This window comes from Mytilus galloprovincialis, chromosome 6 (genome assembly GCF_965363235.1).
Source record: "Mytilus galloprovincialis chromosome 6, xbMytGall1.hap1.1, whole genome shotgun sequence".
NCBI classification, from domain to species: domain Eukaryota; kingdom Metazoa; phylum Mollusca; class Bivalvia; order Mytilida; family Mytilidae; genus Mytilus; species Mytilus galloprovincialis.
Genome location: NC_134843.1, coordinates 30,734,059 through 30,753,852, shown reverse-complemented (window position 1 = coordinate 30,753,852; position 19,794 = coordinate 30,734,059). Strand labels below are relative to the sequence as shown.

Here is a 19,794-nt window from a genome sequence, read left to right as displayed (position 1 = left end):
TTCCATTTTCGTCAAATATGGATTTAACGTACGTAATCCATTTAAATTTTGTGGGGTTTTGAAAATGTAATTTGAGCATTAATTTATACATAATGGAAGATAACTTGTTATTTTCCGATAATAAGTTATTCCAAAACAAAGGACCACTAGCAGTTACTGACAAGCTAGCTCCAGACCTCAATTGAAAGATTATGTCTTCATCTTATAAAACTAAAGCACAATCCATGTAAAAGATACAAATTGATGGAAGTATCTACCAGCAATGATGAATGGTAGTTTTCAAAAAAATTAGGAGGGGGTCTTTCAGCTATTTGACCATATATTTTATGTTATATAAAATGCAGGGTATCCAATTTCAATTTACGACATCTTTGTGTGAATAATTGTAAATAATTATTGTAGCCCCATGACCGTCTGTTATTTGTGCTTTTATTGGTGATTGACTTTGTCTAGTCATACTAAATAATTTGTGTTTTTTATGTTAAGATTTTAAAATGATTCTGCCATAGCCATATGTAAATATGTGTTTAAGCAGTTGATAGTTGAAGACCTTTACCTTGCATAGTTTTGTTATTTTTAGAATGTTTGTTATCTTTGTTTTGATCGATTGATACATGCACACAATAGTGCAGTACTAGTAACTGTAAGTAAGTAAAATTATAGTTTTTGAAATCTCGTTTATTTACATCAAATTCTGAAATGTCTATAACATAATGAATGGTAATTACAATTGCATATATCGTTCCAAGTTCTCATTATAGCTATTGATTACAGAGTGTGGCAAAAAGTTATTTTCTTGCAACGAACGTTTCTGTTACCGTGTTTATGGTGAAGGTTAAGATTCTAAAAAGAGACAGAAAGCAGCATATCAAACATTTATATTATTTTAAATTATTGAGAAATTTCACTTTGATTGTCTCTTCTTTCGTGCACGTAGCCCTTTGTTATAAAATTAAGGAGATGTGGTATGATTTTTAATGAGACAAATATCCACCAAAGTTTAAATGAAGTGGATGTAAGGAATTATAGGCAACCGTACGGCCTTCAACAATAAGAAACCCCATATCGTATGGTCGGCTATAAAAGGCCCCGACAAGAAAGCTACAAAGCAATTCAATTGAGAAACCAACGGCCTAATTTATAACAAAACAATTTAACAAAAGCAAATACGACAGACAATCACTGAACTTCAGGCTCCTGACTTGGGACAGATTCGTTGATGAGTCTTTTAGTTTAGACGAAAAACACTTTTGGCGTACAAAAGTTCAATCCTTGTATCTATGAGGAGTTTAAATGTCTTTAGTACTAAAACAATCACTTTAGACTGAATAACAGAGCCTACTTTTGGTTTAGTACACCAGTAAAGATTATCAGTCTCATCATTCTGTTGTTTATATTTTTTTTAATTTCAAAGTCCGGATATTATCCATGCAAACACATATACTCGATTTTAACATCGTTGATTTTTAATTTTAAGGATGTGGTTAGTTGTTTGTACATAAGTAATGAAATATGATGTTTAAATGTTATTATGTTGATAATCAAAATACATTTAAAAAAATAGGAAAACAACTTAAAAAATTCTTAAACATTGTATCAATTTATCAATCCCTGTGATGTGATCTACTGGATGTTTAATCATGCACGTAACTGGTTTTCTTTGGTTTATTTCTATTTTATTAATCATATCACCTGTTAATTTTTCTTCCGTCGTTAGATTTCGGAAAAGGGCACACTCCTGGTATCTTTGATGAGTTAATTTACATCCACTGGGTCGATGCTAATGCTGGTGAAGTTTTAATTCCCCGAGGGTATCACCAGCCCAGAGAAGTGCTGACATAATTATCATTGATATGGTCATATTTATAAATTAACTGTTTACAAAACTTTTCAATATTTGAAATACTAAGGCTTTTCTACCTCAGGAACAGATTACCTTAGCTGGCCAAATTTTTAAGAATTTTGGTCCTCTATGCTCTTCAACTTTATTTGGCCTTTTTTACTTTTTTGGATTCGAGCGTAACTAATGAGTCTTTTGTAGACGAAACGCGCGTCTGGCGTTAATTCAAAACTTAATCCTGGTATCTTTGATGAGTTAATTAAACTCAAATCCATATTTATTCACATGGTCTGACGGACCAAATGTTGCGATTTTTGCTCACGCTGATGAACTGTTGCCATCAATTGTCGTCTGTCGATTGTCGTAAACTTTCAGAGTGTTCTCCAAGTCAATATGATAATGACTACACTGCGAATTTTTATTTTTTTTCAAAACTTTTATGGATATCTCGACCAGAATAGTCACATTAACTATGATAGAGATGGGAAAAAAAAGACAGGAGGTCTAACAAAATAATAAATGATGATACTTTTTGACTATCCATCTAAACATTGCTCCAAAATTCTGTTATTTAATTTGGTATATTCAAGTTGACATGTTTATCATTTGACACAACGGATATTACAGTTTTCTCTGTCGTCTCTTTTTACATGTTGAGTATCTGGTTTTTTTGGGTATATAGTTGTAATGATTGGCAATCTTGAACAGAAGCTGTAAAGCCGTTGAGATAATTGAATATATTCTTATTTTGGATTTACTAAATAAGAACATAAAAAATAATGAGTTCTATATAATCGATAAATGTTATAAAAAGTCAACGTCACACAATTTTACTTCCATTAAACGTCCACAAAAAATCTTGTTTCTCAAGGATCAATTTTATTTGAATTGTAGCATTCCTGGTGTAATACGCGAAAGCTAAGATATGACATAGTAGCATCAGCGAACGGAAACATCAACGAGCTGAATATCAGGTACTGATTTTTTATTTATTCATTGAGGGTTGAGAATAGTTTATTTTTTTAGATTATCACTTGAACACACAATAATAGAAATTATTAAACGTAGACCTACCACACATACGAAAATCAACGGAGATTTACTTGTTGATAATATTTTGCTTACAAGTTAGCAATGGGCAAGACGTCCTTGTTTATCCCATTTGTTCATGGAATAAGCATATTCATATATGCACTGGGGTTCTGAAGGAATAACTGCGGTTCTATTCATAGAAGGAAGGCGATTAATTGGTAGGAATAAACCATTTATTTCTCCAGGGAAATTGAATTTGGTTAATTAAGTTTTCCATTGTTTTAATGAAATAAATGCACACATGCGCAGTTTACGTAATAATGGTAAATAAAATTAAATATTAAGATAATTATAATGTGTAATATATCTATATTAAAAAATTAAATCCATCATATATTACCCGGAACATATTACCTTGCATAGAACACATAGGCAACGACATTTCAAATTATTCACTCCCCGAATGAAACATTTACCACAAGGCGTTATACAAACAATATTATGCAACATCATATGCAGATCACATCAACGCTTTAGTTGTAAAATATCTTATTAGACAAAATCTGTCTACACATAATTGGTAAATCACTCCTCTGGATTCAATGGACATATTATAAATTCAGTTCAATTCAATATTTTATCGCCAATAAAAACTACTATGATAAGGTTTGCGAGAAGCAATCCAATTAAGATAATCAAATACAATAAAATAGCTCTTAAATGTTTACAAATAGTTGAACACGTAACTAAGTTAACATTAAAAAAGACAAAGTCTCTCGATCTCAGCTCCAATGATTGTTTTAACTGGAATGTGGGGTTTAGTATAACTTTAGGAACATGTAATTTGTTTCGTCTTCTATTATATTGTGAAGAGATCATGTTAAACTTTATAGGTTTCAAATCTTTTAATTCGTTTTCTCAATAGCGATAACATTGTGTATCCATAAAACCGCATATGTCGTTCCGATGGTTGATAAGTCTTAAGTGTGAGTTTTCATGGGCTTCCCATTTTTGAATTTTCATTGGAGATATTTTCGTCAACACTTTTACCTATCCTTACACTTTGACTAAGCGTGATTTGGTAATGCATCGCACTTTCTATGTCGATGCACCCGTCCAGCTCCCTTTGCATTTCATGTGATTCCATCAGATCTTTTTTCATCTTGATTTGTTTATTGAAAATTGGTGAACGAGTTTTGACCATCAATGACCTTACGTTGACTCTTACCAATTGAAGTAGAATTTCAATAAAATATCCAAAAGCCATCAAGATAAAAAATATAGTAAAATACAGATGATTGATTTTCTTTTCAGATATATTGACGATTACAATTTGTACTGTTCACAAAGTAATCCTTATTACAATCATTCATCTCAGCTTAAATTCGCCCGAAATTAAAAATTCTACAGAGTATAGAAGAACCAACCATTTATCTAGATACTTTTAGAAAATTCTATTCACTAGTTTCCTCGAAATTAGGCAACATGTCATGAATTTAGGTTTTCTAGCTTTGATAAGTGCTTTCCATGTACCCCAGTCTCTACTCTATATAATGGATATAATGGAATATATTCACATAACGTCGATTTCACAAATATAGTGATGGTTTAAACTGTTGATTATCAGAAAAAAGATAAAATAAAAAAAGTACAAAAAGCTAAGCTTCTCACTTGTATGATCGTCGCATAAAATTCCATTATATTGACAATAATTTGTTTCTGTCGCATTGATTTTGGGATTTTTCTTATTCATGTATGGTCCTGTTTTTTTTACCATTTATTAATATTTCATTTTAAAGAAATAATTTTGGTATCCTTAAGTTCTATTAACCAGTATAAGTTTATATTTGACCCTCTTTACGATAATAATATTTGTTCAAGGTTTCGTTTGACTACAAGGTAAATGCCTTGTTTATATTTATTGATTGTTATCTGTGCCTCAAAGGTTATATTTTTGACTTTGCATATTTTTGGTAGTTATAAGTAGGTCTTTTGATAGTGGCCGACGCCAGGATTACCTATATGCAAGTTGAAAACTACGTTCTAAAGTTCAGGTAAGTCATTCTGTTTTTACTTGGACTTGTTCTGAATGTTTTGTCTTGCTGTTTTGCTGAAATATTCTAATATGTCTGATGCTCATCTAGAATATACATTTTTGGCTGTTAATTCTATTGTAATCGATTGAAAACTTTTTTCTGCAATAATCACTTATGTTCAGATATTTTATTGATACAATCTTCATGTTTTCATTTGGACTTGCTCAAACTGTTTTGTCTGGCTTTTTATGCTTAAGTATGCGTATATGGCTTATACTCATAAATGCACATTTATTGATGTTAATTCTATTATATTCTATAGAGAGAGAAAATGCAATAATCACTCACGAGCAAATTTTTCAACAAAGGATTTCAATAAATGAAGGAGCACTTAGTTCCTGATATTGACTTTCAATAATAAGCGGAACTCATCGATATTGATTTTATAGTCTACATATATTCCTTTCAACAGATATAGTTTTTTTTTTTATACTTTAGCCTGAATAAACAAGTCCGCTTAAAAAAAATACCAGATATTTTTTATTTTCTCAGGTGAATATATTTATTTCGGTTATTGCATCATTTGTTTACTGAGATAACATTCATAATCTTATAGGTAAGTGTGTGGCCTTAGATTACATGTATCTGTTGTTTTTGTCCTGGAAGAATGTTGTTTATATATCACATCTGGACTGTTTTCTCCTGTCCCGACCATTTCCGTCGGTCTGAATTTCCATTCACATTTATTTATCTATACACACCTTTGGTATATTTGAATTGGCATCGGTATGTAGTTTATTTACTACCACTGGGTCGATGCCACTGCTGGTGGAGATTTATTTCCCTGAGGGTATCACCAGCCCAGTAGTCAGCATTTTTGCGCTGACATGAATTATCATTGACATAGTTATATTTATATCACCTTGCAACGCTAATGGGTAATCTAAATCAAAGTCTCTTGTTAGATCAATATACTTTTTATTCGAAGTTAATGTTGTTGGATAACTGTATATTAAGAAGACTTCAGTTTTCCTATTAGCAACTTTCTATTATTGGAAAATGACAAAACACTTTTCGCCAAGGTGGTGTCGTTTATACATATTTGTTTGTTTTTATAGTGATTAAGATTATAACACAATATTGACTTCTGTCACCCTAATTTTGTAATTTTCATCTATTACGTCTGTTTGTTTTGTTCATACATCTTAGCCAATATAATGGATTTTTTTATGCGACTGTCATTCAAGTGAGGTGTTTAGCTAGCTATTAAACCAGGGTAAATGCACAATTTTCTACATAAGAAAATGGAAGTCAGAAATATGACAGTTGTTATCCATTCGTTTGATATGTTTGAGCTTTTGATATTGAGATTTGATTAGAGACTTTCCGTTTGGAATTTTCTTCGAAATTTAGTATTTTTTGCTATTTTACTCTTTTTGTATCTGACTATGACAAGTATGCTCTTAACTCAAACAATTCACACAAAGCTATGAGATAAAACGACATATTCAAATTCTACGGTATCCATAATACCTGTGTTGATAGTAGTACAGTGACCTTTTATCTGTTCATGGATCTCTTATGTCTACAGCTATGTTAGTCTCACATTGATCGGGTTTTCCATAGGCGGATCCAGGGGGCCCGGGGTATTACACGCGATTTGGTTGTGGAATCTGTTTCTCTAATGATTTAAAACAATACGCAGGCAAACTTATTCCTTCTTTGCGACTGATCTGCAAAAGATATGTTCTTTCTATGTGACGTCATCAGGCATGGTCGCTTTTTTTTCATGCCGTTACAATAGGAAATTCAGAAGAAAACAAGAAAATTCGACGTGATTATCGAATTTTAACCACTGAAGAACTGAGACCAAACGAACCACACGTTGATTAATTTTTTTTATACAATGGGTGCAGAAAGGGATAAATCGACGAAGAATTAGAGAAACGTTATTTAAGTTTATGTACCTTTTATTTATCTTCATACTGTCACTTATATGCTAATAAAGAAAAACAAAACATATTTACGAATTAATGCAGACCAAATTATAAGTTCAACGTCTTGATGAATATAATAGTTCAGTACAAATTTTGCTCCTGTTAGTTTTCAGATAAAAAATCTTAGTTACATATCTTACCTAGACTACAGTGAAACCTGCTTAAGAGATCACCTTTTTAAGCAAGCAAAAACATGTGTGAAAAGACCACCGATTTTAGATCCCTCTGTAGTATATTTCATATAAATTGAACCTGTATCAAAAGACCACATGTCTTAAAAGACCACCTGTCTTAAGAGACCACTTTTTGGCTCTCCCTTAAGTGGTCTCATAAAACAGGTTTGACTGTATTTTATTTGTTTTATTATAGAGAAATGTAATTAACACTTTTTTTTGGGAGTGGGAACAAGCTTTGTTGTCGACATGTCTACTTCGACAGTTTTTTTTATCGTTTTATGTTCCCTTGTTATCAGTCATCATTTGACCTGAGATATGTACAGATGCATGTTCTTTAATCTGTACATACTTCAATGCCAGTTTGATTAAGATTTAACATATTTAAGTAGTATTACATAACAAACTCAATTCAATTTGTAAAAAGGTTTGATAAGTTCCATATGGTTAAAAATAAAGTAAACTGAAAATAAAAAGTCAGGTTACATGTATTTCAATAATTTATAACCCTATTCTGGTATATATTTTATATTGAGAATATTTTTGTGCAAGTGTACCATGTGTACATGTAATACTTAACCTTGACACGTTTTTCATCTGCTTCGAATTTCTATATATTACAACATTTTTACGTATTATCATTTGTGGATGCACTTGATGTCCTATTTAAATATTATGTACTATATGTATTTTTGCTGAATGTTAGTTTTATTGGACTTAATAATAGTATTTGTGAAACACTCGGATTTAATACAAACACAATTATATACTTGTTTGCATGGTTTAGTGATCAACATTTGAGGTAAGTTATATGTTTTGATTAGTAGTAAATTACTGTTAATTAGCAAAAATATAATGTTTTCATTTTGAAACCGTAACCAAATTTTGTTTTACGATATAGACGTTCCTGAAAAATCATAGATCCCAAAATAGATAATCCAAATAATAATCATAATTCAAATGCTTTCTCTTTTTCCAAAAACAAATACGAAAAATCTGTTCCCATATCCCTACAATCTATTTCAAAGTACGTAGCATTTAACATGTTCGATGTATCTATCATAAAAAAAATATATGTTTTATTTTTAGATAAAACAAACTTCATGATATAGACAGCATCAGCATGAGACGTTCATCAAGGTCTGATGGTTCGCCGGCAGGTGACGCCATAAGTCACAGAGAACGTAAGTGCATCCTTTGTTATTTTGAATAGCAGCAGTAGTGTAATACATATTTTTGAAAATCTTATTTTTGTAACTGGTCATCATGGTCGTGGTGTATGAGTACTAGCTAAGTTGACAAAATTTTACAAGAGGAAGTAAAATTTTCGTTTTCACTATTTTATCTATTTTATTATTATTTTCATAAACTTCATTTAGTGTGCACTTAAGATATTTTCAAATGGAAGAATTCAAAACAAAAACCATCTTTTAGTATGAAAACTGGCAGAGCTCACACATGCATACCCTCACCCTTTCCAATAATCTAAAAACAAATTGACATGGTACTTGTTTTATATGTTTGCCGTACCAAATAATAAGTCTGACATCTTGATGAGTAATTACTTAGGAAACATGATTGGACATAAGAATAAAAATTAGAGATGAAGGACTTTTTTGAAATTTTCAGTAGAGAACATAAATTGGTTCTTGTTACAAAATACATTCTTCAGTGTAGCATAGGTGTAATAAAAAGAGGCAGCAAATACCTAGTGCACGTTCAATATTCCAAAGTCGAACAATAGCAACGCCATATAAAAAAAATACCATCATAATAAAACTGAGAAAGGAAATGGGGAAATTATGTATCAAAGCGACAACAACCCGACCATAGAGCAGACAACAGCCGAAGGCCACCAATGGGTCTTCAATGTAGCGAGAAACTCCCGCACCCGTAGGCGTCCGTCAGCTGGCCCATCATAAGTACTTTTAGTTGATTTTCTTTCTTTCTTTAGAACTAGAACTAGAACTATTCTTACTAGAACTCTCACATTTTAAATGCAAGTGTTTGTGATATGGACTTAATTAAAAACATTTAAACATGTTAAAACCCCATTCAAGCGTCATTTTGTAGTTATTTATTTTTTTCAAGTTATAACATCCTAAACATTCCGCGACCATTCATCAAACTGATTTTTTTTCTGAGATAATAAATTATCTCGTTTTTGCATGTTAACAAGATTTTTCAAAGCGTGAAACAAGAAGAAAAAGAAATTGAAGAAGAAACCACTTTGCTAATTAAATTGATTATAAAGTTTCTCTCAAGTAGAAAAGTAAATTAATCTAAAGTGGAGATATGATAAGGTCACTAAATGGCCCTGGCATTACAACACAGCGTTAGATTTCTTCTAGCTTTTAAAGTCAATGTTATTTTGTTAATGAATCAATTAGAAGGAATAGTTTCGTCACTTTAGTAACAAAATGAAGCCGCTGAGTCACCATTCATAAACATGTTAAAAGTTACGTATCTGATAAAAAAGAGTAATTTTGCATATACATTTGGGTTATTTCAAATATATATGCGCAACAGGCTAACCCAGAAAAACGATATTGCATTCACATCAATATCTTGGCTGTATGAAATCTTTATAATTAGACGATAAAAAAACCGGACAATTTTGGTAGTTTACCATGTTTACTTAGTAATCGTTTTAGCGTAGAACACAAGAAATTTGAAGGATACGAACAAACAGATACGGCAAATTTTAAATATATCATTTACTGATAACAAACATGTCTTGTGCACATATTAATATAGTTTTTAATCTTTGCTTTTGAAATTCAAAGGACTAAATATTGACCTTATCACCGAGCGCCTTTGATAATATGAAGTTCTTTCTGACAAGGACGCCGGGTCATGCTAGTTCGTATTATATAGATAACGGTGTAAACATTTGCCCCTTTTTGTGATTATTTGATAGGCCAACGTTGATACAAGATTGTTGACATTATTGCAATACCAGTCAACAGTTAAAGCTTTGAAGCCCCATTTGAAAATTTTCATAACAATCTAATTTTTCAATACGTTAAAGCTGAAACTGAAAAGTGATAAAACTATTTATTTTCTCTAAATAAGCAAATGGTGTATAAAACTAAAGAAGGAAATTGTAAATTTTGGTTTAACACAACCGTTAATTCGTTATGTTTTATTTTGTTTGATCTGACATTTGTTAAACAATTTGTAGACTTTTATTTTTAAAGATTTTATTTTATGCATAGTTATACAAAAGCTACGATTCTGATATAAAACATTATCGAAGATACCAGGCTTATAATTTTATACACATGACACGTCCTTTCGTATACAGAAAGCGCATCAGTGGTCCTTGAATTTGACCAGTTGGAAGGGCAACAAATACAAAGTTAACTAAGCAGAAGGGCATTGAAAACAAATCTGCGATAAGTTGCGCTAATTTCACCTAAGGTCAATTATGCCTAGGGTAAGAATACCCTTAGTGTTTCGAATAATTGAAAAAATAGTGAACAGAAGGTTTACTTAAATTGAACTAATCATTGTTTTTTTAATGTCAGCATTTAAGTGCTGAGAACTGGGTATTATTTTTAGATATAATTCAAAGAAGAACAATAAACACAGATTTGGATTACACATGACAATCGAAATTTAAAAAAAATCTACAGGTGTAAAGTTTTTGATACTGTAAAGACAGAAAGCGGCATATTGCTTAAATAATTACATAACATATTGCATAACTAATGTAAATGTGTATGTATCCCCACAAGTACATTTAGATAAGAACCAATTCTAAGTAAGAATTTCCGTCTGTTGATACACGGAGAAAAACCTAGCGTCATATATGTATAAAACAAATATCGAAAAGAGAAAATGCAATCATACAAAGTGCCTTTTACCTTTCTTTTGTCATCAATTAACTGAAAATTAAAGTAGAATGTGACAAATGATACACTTTAATGAGACTATCAATCAAACACACAATCAAAATAAAATCATCTAGAGACCAAAACATAGTTTATTTCGTTGTTTTGAGCATGTCAATCTGACGACTGTTATGATGCACTGCCCCTATGTAATGGTCCGGTGACTTTTAGTTAAATATTAATTTTCAATGAAAAGTTTTCTGCTTGAGTTTTATACTAAGATAGGAACTACAATCGTCAATGCCAGGTGCGGGAACTTCTCGCTGCATTGAAGACCTATTGGTGACCTTCTGCTTTTGTCTGTTCTATGGTAGGGTTGTTGTCTCTTTGACACATTCCCCATTTCCATTCTCAATTTTAAATGACATTTTTCTTATCAACTTACATAACTATCTGTAAATCTTAGTTTGCTGAAAATTTATATGCCATGCCCCTAGTCCAACGACTTCAGATTTTTGCTGTCCATTAGATGGTCTTTTTCTGAATTTTCTGCGGACAAACGAGACATATTCATCTGCGTCATCAGTTTATGGTTTAAATCATTCAGAGGACAACCGAATACATTCATTTGGTAAATTTCTATGAGAAAATCGTTCGTTTTGAGACTTGTCTTCAGCCATCAGGAACAGCAGGATAAAGACAGCCTCTTATATATGATGTTAAGATATTTTAAAAGTTCTATATGCATGGTCACTTTTGTCATGTAAATAACTTGAATGTATAATATTCTTGTAGATATTCGAAACATAACAGGATTAGTTCTAGATCTAATCACAGAAAATGACGAGGAAACGCCAGTAGTTTTTTGTCAGTTAGATACATTGACAAAGAAGGACCAGGAGGTGATATGGATGGAATCAGCAAGGTAAAGTGATTAAAAAAAACCGTATTTTTCAGTGATGTTCTAAACAAGTATATTCTGGTCACTTAACATTGCGCATGTCAGGCTTTTTCTAAGACTGTATATCTTGTCAATCGTGTTTTTTTTTTATTTTTCTATTATTTCTATGTTTATTATTTTGCTAAAGATTGGAAAAGGATTATAGACTGATATTTTATGAAATTTATCAAACACATGTACATTTTGTATAGACTTGATATTCATTGACGGCATTTCTATAGAACTTGACGATACCTTTTTGTATTAATGAATAATGAAAATCAATAGTGCTAAAACATAATATCTCTAACTGACTAAATTGTTATCACTTCGTCGTCTGTCTGTTCATCTGTTTTTGAAAAAGGGATTTGCGTCATAATTGCTTAGGGTATTACTAAACAGAATAATTTCATATTTGGTCAGTTACTTGGAATATACGAGTAGGTTTTTAGTATTGAACATGTGACAAAAAAATTAAATTGTGTACATAAAGATGAAACCTCCCTTCCAAGCACATAGTTTGGTGTCATAACAAACGTACGCATCATGAGAAATGAGAAATAATACTTCACGACACTTGAAAAGATAACTTTTAATTTTAGATGGGTGAAATATGAAGAAGATGTGGAAGAGAACGGGAAACGTTGGTCGAAACCACATGTAGCCTCTGTAACATTACATTATGTTCTCGAGTTAAAGACACAGATGTCAACCGGAGCAATTATACTTGAGGCTGATGTCAGAAGTTTGCCACAGTTAGCTGGTAAGTTGGTCCAAGTTTACGACAGATCATTTCTAGATGAATCAGTATAATCATGACTTGTTAAGAGGAATTTCATTCTTTAACTTTATCTTCCATTTGATTCTTTTGAACACACGAAACATTAAAAACATTGGTTGGTATTTGTGTTTTTCGATCCAATTTACATGTCATCTTTTAAGCCTACATTAACATGATTCCAATTGGTTCTTTCTTTTTAAGAATATACATTGAAATTCTATATCAAACAATAATCAAACTTTGAAGTGTATGGTGACCACTACTTTGAAAAATATCACAAAAACACAAAACAAGAGACATAACAAAAATATATATATTCCAACACTGCAACTAGAGTGTAACTGTGTTACGATATTTCTCCACCCAAGACAGTCTAATTTGGATACTTAAAGCCTGAGGCTTGCCAAGCTTTTTGAATAATCAAAATGTGTCTGTTACAATTTTTAAAAAGACTCTGATGTTTGGTTAGAATATTCATAAGTATACGACGATTTTAACTTATTCTTTTTTCAATTTGATAGCGATTTTATGTTATTGATTTTACAAAGAAATGATTTATTAAAGTTTAAAATGTTTTGTAAATAAATATTTCTTTCAATGTTTACAGATCTGATATGTGAAGAACTATCAAAGATGAAAACTATCACGAATAACATGAAACAAAAAATAAGATCAACGTTATTAGCACGCCATGACCATCATCAAAAACGTAAATACAGAGACAAGAAGATGAATTCCAATATTATAACACAATGCAAGATGCCAAAAAGTAAGTAAATATCGGTTATATCACCAAACTGCAGATAAGGGTGCTTCAATGACATTTAAAAAAAAGTACCATATGCAATCTGTGTTCTCTCATTAATTATGACATGTTCTAACAATGTTGTAATTGCAGAGATAGGTTAATGGTGAGTTTATTTGATAGACATGAGAATATAATGTAACATATTGACGTTATCATAATACTCAATTTAAAAAAAGCAAAGCGAAATATAAAACACTTTAATAACATTTTAACTTTAAAAATGTAATAGTTTTAGAATTGTATTGTTATACGTCTTTGTATGTAGACATTGACGAGTTGTCTCATTGGTTCTCATACCACATCTTCCTATATGTATTTAATAAATTTTGCCACTATTTGACTTAAAGGGGATCATAATATGATATGAGGTGAATGTTTTATGAAAAGATTCGTCAGAATGGTACATCTTAAAGGCTCAATAAGTCTAATTTGCTTTATATTTGTAAATATGACTGTTGTGATAAAAGTGAATATATCATACTTTAAATAAAGGCAACAGTAGTATACCGCTGTTCAAAACTCATAAATCCATGGACAAAAAACAAAATCGGGATAACAAACTAAAACCGAGGGAAACGCATTAAATATAAGAGGAGAACAACGACATAACACTAAAATGTAACACATATAGACAAATCCCACGAGAATAACAAATATAACATATATATATAACATCAAAACCAAATACATGAATTTGGGATAGACAAGTACCGTGACACGTCTTATCGCAATGTGAATTTACACTCAAAAATAAGAGAAAACAAACGACACAACGTTATAATGTAATACACACAGAAACGAACTATAATATAACAATGACCATATTCCTGACTTGGTACAGGGCATTTTTAAAGGAAAAAATGGTGGGTTGAACCTGGTTTTGTGGCATGCCAAACCTCGCACTTTTATGGCCATGTGAAATATAACATCAAAATGACAACACAGGACTACAATATAAATAAATTGGAGAACACAATAGACAAAGAATCACACGAACAACAGCCAACAAGTTCAAAATTTTAATACGCCAGAAGTGTATTTTGTCCACACAAGACCTATGTGTGACGCACAGATACAAAAGTTTGAAAGCCGAAACGAGTACAAAGTTGAACAGCATCGAGGACCAAAAGATCAAAAAGGTTGTGCCAAAAACGGCAAGGGTTTTCCGTTAAGTTACCAGAAAATCCCTATAATTTAGAGTAATTTATACTTTTGCAAACAGTAAATTTAATAAAATGAATATTCAAAAGATGTACATGATAAAGCTGAAGTATTAACTAATTACAGAAAACAACTGAAATACATTTACATAACCAGACATTTGAAACACAAAAGTAGACACATCCGAATACGTTTAAACCTCTACGCCAAGTGACGTCCTATTTGAAACTGAAAAATGACGAAAAAATGACGTCATTAGAATTAGTAAAACAGAGCATCAAAAAATGAAAAATGACGAAAAAATGACGTCATTAGAATTAGGATTAATTTAAGATTATATATTTGAACTAAATACTGATATTGCATTTAATAACAAAGCACATTTTAATTCTTATTAATATAAAACTGAGGTAGCAATTAACTATATTATAAAACTATGTCAGGTTTGTTATGAATCTAACTTCAAACGTAAAATATCGTACTGATTACTTTGAACGAAATCAAATCTGATAAATGAAGGCGGTGATTAATTTTCTTTAGACAGAAATAAAAAACAAAGTTAGAGGTAGCAGTTGTATACCGATTTGCAACACTCTGTCGTCGTCTTATGAGTTTTGAATGTCCTCTAGAATATCCGATAATTGTATTCAAGGAACATGAGTGATATGCTGTGAAACTGATTAACATTAATCTAATTAATGATCCTGCTCCACTGAACTCGTACAAATATCTGCATATGCAGTTGAACTAACAACTTTTAAGAATGCATATGTGTATTGGATTGTCTTTACATTAATATGTCATTTTAACACAATTTTGAAAGAGAATTAAAGTGTAATTTTATGTCTCTAGCTACAAGTCATGCAGAATTTTTAGGAATAAGACTTCGACATAAAGAAGATGGCAATGACGTGTCGAATAGTGATTTTCAAGATTCATCTCCTCTAGTCAAAGTAAGTTTTTGTACATTAATGAATAAGAGTAGAAGAAACAGTTTTAAGATGTTTTTTTTTTGCTTTCCTGATGCAATTCTTTTGAAGCATTCATACTGTTGGTATTGGCCTAGTTGTCAAGTTCTTTTCCTCTTTTTTTTAATTAATTTAACATTGGTGACTTTATGGTTAAAAATTCTCACAAGACTGCAAGAAATACGTCCAATTTATCTATATCTAAATTATATAACAAGGTTGCTTTGACTCAAAGATACAAATCAGTTCTTGTAAGCTTTTTTTTTATTTTATCTTTTAGTGTTAAATTACTTCAGGCTTTTATAAGTAACAATGACATGCCATTTTTTAAACCGATACTATTTCTGTTATATCATAGTTTATTTTATTTATATAGTTTAATTTAATTAAAATGCATGCATACACTCTAATTTTTAGATATTATATTAGTAATCAAGAAACAAGTAAAGACAGTTGCCATTCTCTTATATTTAAAAACAGTCGAAAACATTCATTTAAAAAAAGATTCATACAAATCTTTAATCAATATTCAAAAGATTATGACACGCTTTCAGATTTTTGATTAGCATATTAAACTGCCGTGTGTCCTAGATTTACCAGTTAGAACTAACTATCTCTACAAATATTTATTGTCAGTAAATTAGGGCAATAGTAGTATACCGATTATTACATGACATAAATCGATTAAGAAAATTCAAATGAAGGTAACAAACCGAAACTGATAGAATTGCAAGTCACTGACTCTAGTTGTTAGTCGTGCATACGTGTCAATATAGATAAAAGATTAATATATTAAGCAGACTAGTCTCTTGAAGTACATATATTCTTAGTCTCAAGTAATATATTCTGATACATGAAATGCAAACACTCACTGAACTTATAAAGTAACTTGAAATCAAAAATACATGTGTATGAATGTGAAATATAAGAATTTAGCAAGATGCTTTTAGCGTCTTTTGTTGATTAGAAGATTCTGTACGAGTTCTGTTTCATATTATAATGTGACCCATTTATGATCAAATGAGTAGCTTACTTCTGGTGAAATATTTGTTGGTGACAGTCGAGTAGTCAACTTAACAACCTTAATAATAAACATGTCGGAAATTTGTATAACAAAGGCTTCTAACTTTGTTCTTTATTTTGCATTTTTTTAACATCTGAAAACGAGACGCGCGTCTGGCGTACAAACATTTTGAATCTGGATTTTCTGATGAGTTCATCAACGCTCTTTACACACAGCTTAAGGTGGTATGGGTGTCTTCCTCCATCTTGGATTGTAAAAAACAGAGAACCAAAGGTCCAGATTTTCTATCAAGTTAGCAAAATTTGATGCAGGAATGCAGATATTTAATGTGAATTTTCATTTAAAAGAATCAATTTATAAGAATAAAACTTATACATATTGATATTTTTGCAAATGATGATTGTTTTTGGTTGTTCTTAAAAAAATAAATTAAATTGGCATTTTAAGGGGAGGTAACTCTAAAACAGTGCATTTTCTGAAGGATTCTACATGGAATTTTCCTATTTTGTATTTTAGCTGGAAAAAAATTACGGTGACCCTATCTTTTCTTTTGATATTCTCAAAGCATTGTAAGAAAGCTATTGTTTCCTTAAGTATTTAACAATTCTATCATTTTGTTTAGTTTCTAATCACAAAATTGTGTTTTTTTCTGTATAATCCATACAAAATGTGTCATTTTGATACGCCCTGTAGCTTGAGAAAATGCGCGGTGACCTATCATTTTTATAACATTTTTCAACATATATCAATAGATACTACGTTTTGGCAAAGTATGAACAAATTCTATCATTTTTATTTTAGACTCCAATACCACCTTAATGTGAAATTAATTGTGTTTTATTATTTTTACATCTTTATATTTTGTCAAAGTATTTTTTTTTATGTTTATCTATTTAACGAATATCTGATTTATTTACCCTCTTTGAATTTATAATGGCATTAACAAAAAAACATGTTAGAATGTCAACGATTTCAAAAGAGATCTTATATCTGTAGCATGCATCAATACGTTGTGTAAAATATACTGAGATTCTGCCATAGATATGACAAAATCATAAGATACCAAATATTGGAAGTTCAAAGAACTACACACTGTTGTCAAAATTAGCAGAACTCCACACACAAAAGATGGAGCTAAATCTCAAATCATAAGAAGTTGATAAGAGGACTAGAGATAGTAAGCAAATCCACATGCACTTCTATAGATATATCAGCAGTCGAAAATGAATTACAGTAAAAGATAATCATTATGAAAAAGGTTTTTTACATTAAATTAACTCATAAATATTTACATAAGAGTGCTTGGAAGTGACGAGTTATAAATATAAGATGTATTATTTAAAATAATGCATACCTTACTTCAACATTCAATTATAACATTCAATTAATTCATTATTTAAATAAGAAATTAAGTGCATTCATCCTTTTAAATTGATCAAGACATGAACAAAATTGCAGCCCAATACACCTTTTGCGAAAAAGATTCCCGAAGGTGCAGAAGTTGCAAATGTATGGGTTGGTGAATTGGAAGACCTGAAAAAACCAGTCACGGCTTTTATTCGATTAACTAAATCAAGATTTATTGGTGATTTATCGGAAGTTGCATTACCAACCAGGTTCATTTTTCTTCATCTTACACCTCCATCTGTACCCAGCTATATATTTGAAATAGGAAGAGCAATTTCAAATATGATGGTCGATGAGGTGAGTTGTTTATTTCTCCCTTACACAAATCAAAAACCAAAATATTTGTAATTAGGTTTAAAAGTGATAATGCATAATTGTATTATCTTTTCAATCAATTAAATTGAATTTGACTACTGGCCTTGAGTGTTCCTGGAGTGCTTTAAGTCAAAATCGAAGAAACACATATGATGCACTCTAAGTCACTTAAAAATGTATTTTGATAAGTTTTTTCACAACAAATTACATATAGTTGAATTCCAGTACAGTATCTCTAATGTTCCTCTTCACCAGAAGCGACTCATTCTGCTAGGTGCAAATAACTTGTGTCATATGAAAAGGTAATGTGACACGATTGCTTGAATCAACTTCAGTTTTTTGTGTGAAAAAAATTGCCCTACGAGCTTAAAAATGGTAAAAGATGACGAAACTTAATGTATGTGATAGATCTTAATTCTTCGCTAAAGTATCCTACTCGATAGATTTTTTCAGCGAAAACACCACAAGTGAAAGAACACGGCATGCCAACACCAAAGTAATTTTCTTCATGCTAAGATTATAACCCGTTTTTCTGGATTTTTTTGTCTGGCATACTGTTGCCGAGGTCATTTATGTAAATATATGCTTTTAAAGAGATCAATCTTTTATCATTTTGGGGAAATTTTTCAATAGAATTTATGAGTATGCATCTTAAATTTAAGCCACAAGTCATATACACCTATCACAATAGTCGCTTGTTAACTATATCTTTTTAAAACCATACTATACTTTTTGTATGTGTATATATATATAAATGTATTCACCTAACCAAAAACTCTTAAGTGATATAATGCATTTAACTTTCAATGGCATAGAAATGAATGTTAGATATGATAAAAATAGAGTAAAATAACAAAAATACCGAATTCAGAGGAAAATTCAAAACGGAAAGCCCCTATTCAAATGGCAAAATCATAGCTCAAACACATCAAACGAATGGATAAGAACTGTTATATTCCTGACTTGGTACAGACATTTTCTTTAATAGAATATTGTGGATTAAACCTAGTTTTATAGATAGCTAGCTAACTTGATAATAATTGCCTTCTTTTAATAACATAGGCTAACTGATTACTTATGTATTTGTATACAATATCCTTGTTCAATAAAATTTTCCGACTAAATATGAAAATCAATGCTTGACCGCCCTCTGTTGTGTACGGCGAAATTTATTATTAAAAAAATTACAGATTTTCAGCGAGGTTGCATACAAAGCAAAATCACGGGAAGATATAATGCATGGATTTGACGAATATTTGGACCAACTGACAGTTCTTCCCCCTGGTCAATGGGATCCTGATGTCCGTTTAGAACCGCCTACCACAGTTCCATCTCAGGTTTGTGAAGCTTATTGTTACCATAATAATACATAATTTTAATCAAGCAACTAAAACTTAACAAAATTACAGATCATGGCAGAGTAATGTATTTGTTTTTGGTCTCTTTTCCTTGACTAAATGATTTTTTTTTTATGGG

General features: G+C 30.9%; 1 protein-coding gene across 5 annotated transcripts in view; it reads left to right on the top strand.

Annotated features, from left to right (window-relative positions):
- The first annotated feature begins 2,746 nt into the window (after positions 1-2,746).
- The window catches only part of LOC143079348 (electrogenic sodium bicarbonate cotransporter 1-like), a 33,834-nt gene continuing 16,786 nt past the window's right edge, over positions 2,747-19,794 (top strand). The window contains exons 1-9 of one of the 5 annotated variants that reach the window (XM_076254616.1): positions 2,747-2,814; positions 4,872-4,926; positions 8,168-8,262; positions 11,710-11,839; positions 12,457-12,617; positions 13,243-13,404; positions 15,457-15,557; positions 18,055-18,300; positions 19,509-19,655. In XM_076254616.1, coding sequence (XP_076110731.1) covers positions 8,202-8,262; positions 11,710-11,839; positions 12,457-12,617; positions 13,243-13,404; positions 15,457-15,557; positions 18,055-18,300; positions 19,509-19,655 — 1,008 coding nt within the window. In that variant the 5' untranslated portion in view covers positions 2,747-2,814; positions 4,872-4,926; positions 8,168-8,201. Of the gene's footprint in view, positions 2,815-4,849; positions 4,927-7,858; positions 7,881-8,167; positions 8,263-11,709; positions 11,840-12,456; positions 12,618-13,242; positions 13,405-15,456; positions 15,558-18,054; positions 18,301-19,508; positions 19,656-19,794 lie in introns of those variants that run through there. The other 4 variants (XM_076254614.1, XM_076254617.1, XM_076254615.1 and 1 more) reach the window with 4 other exon arrangements.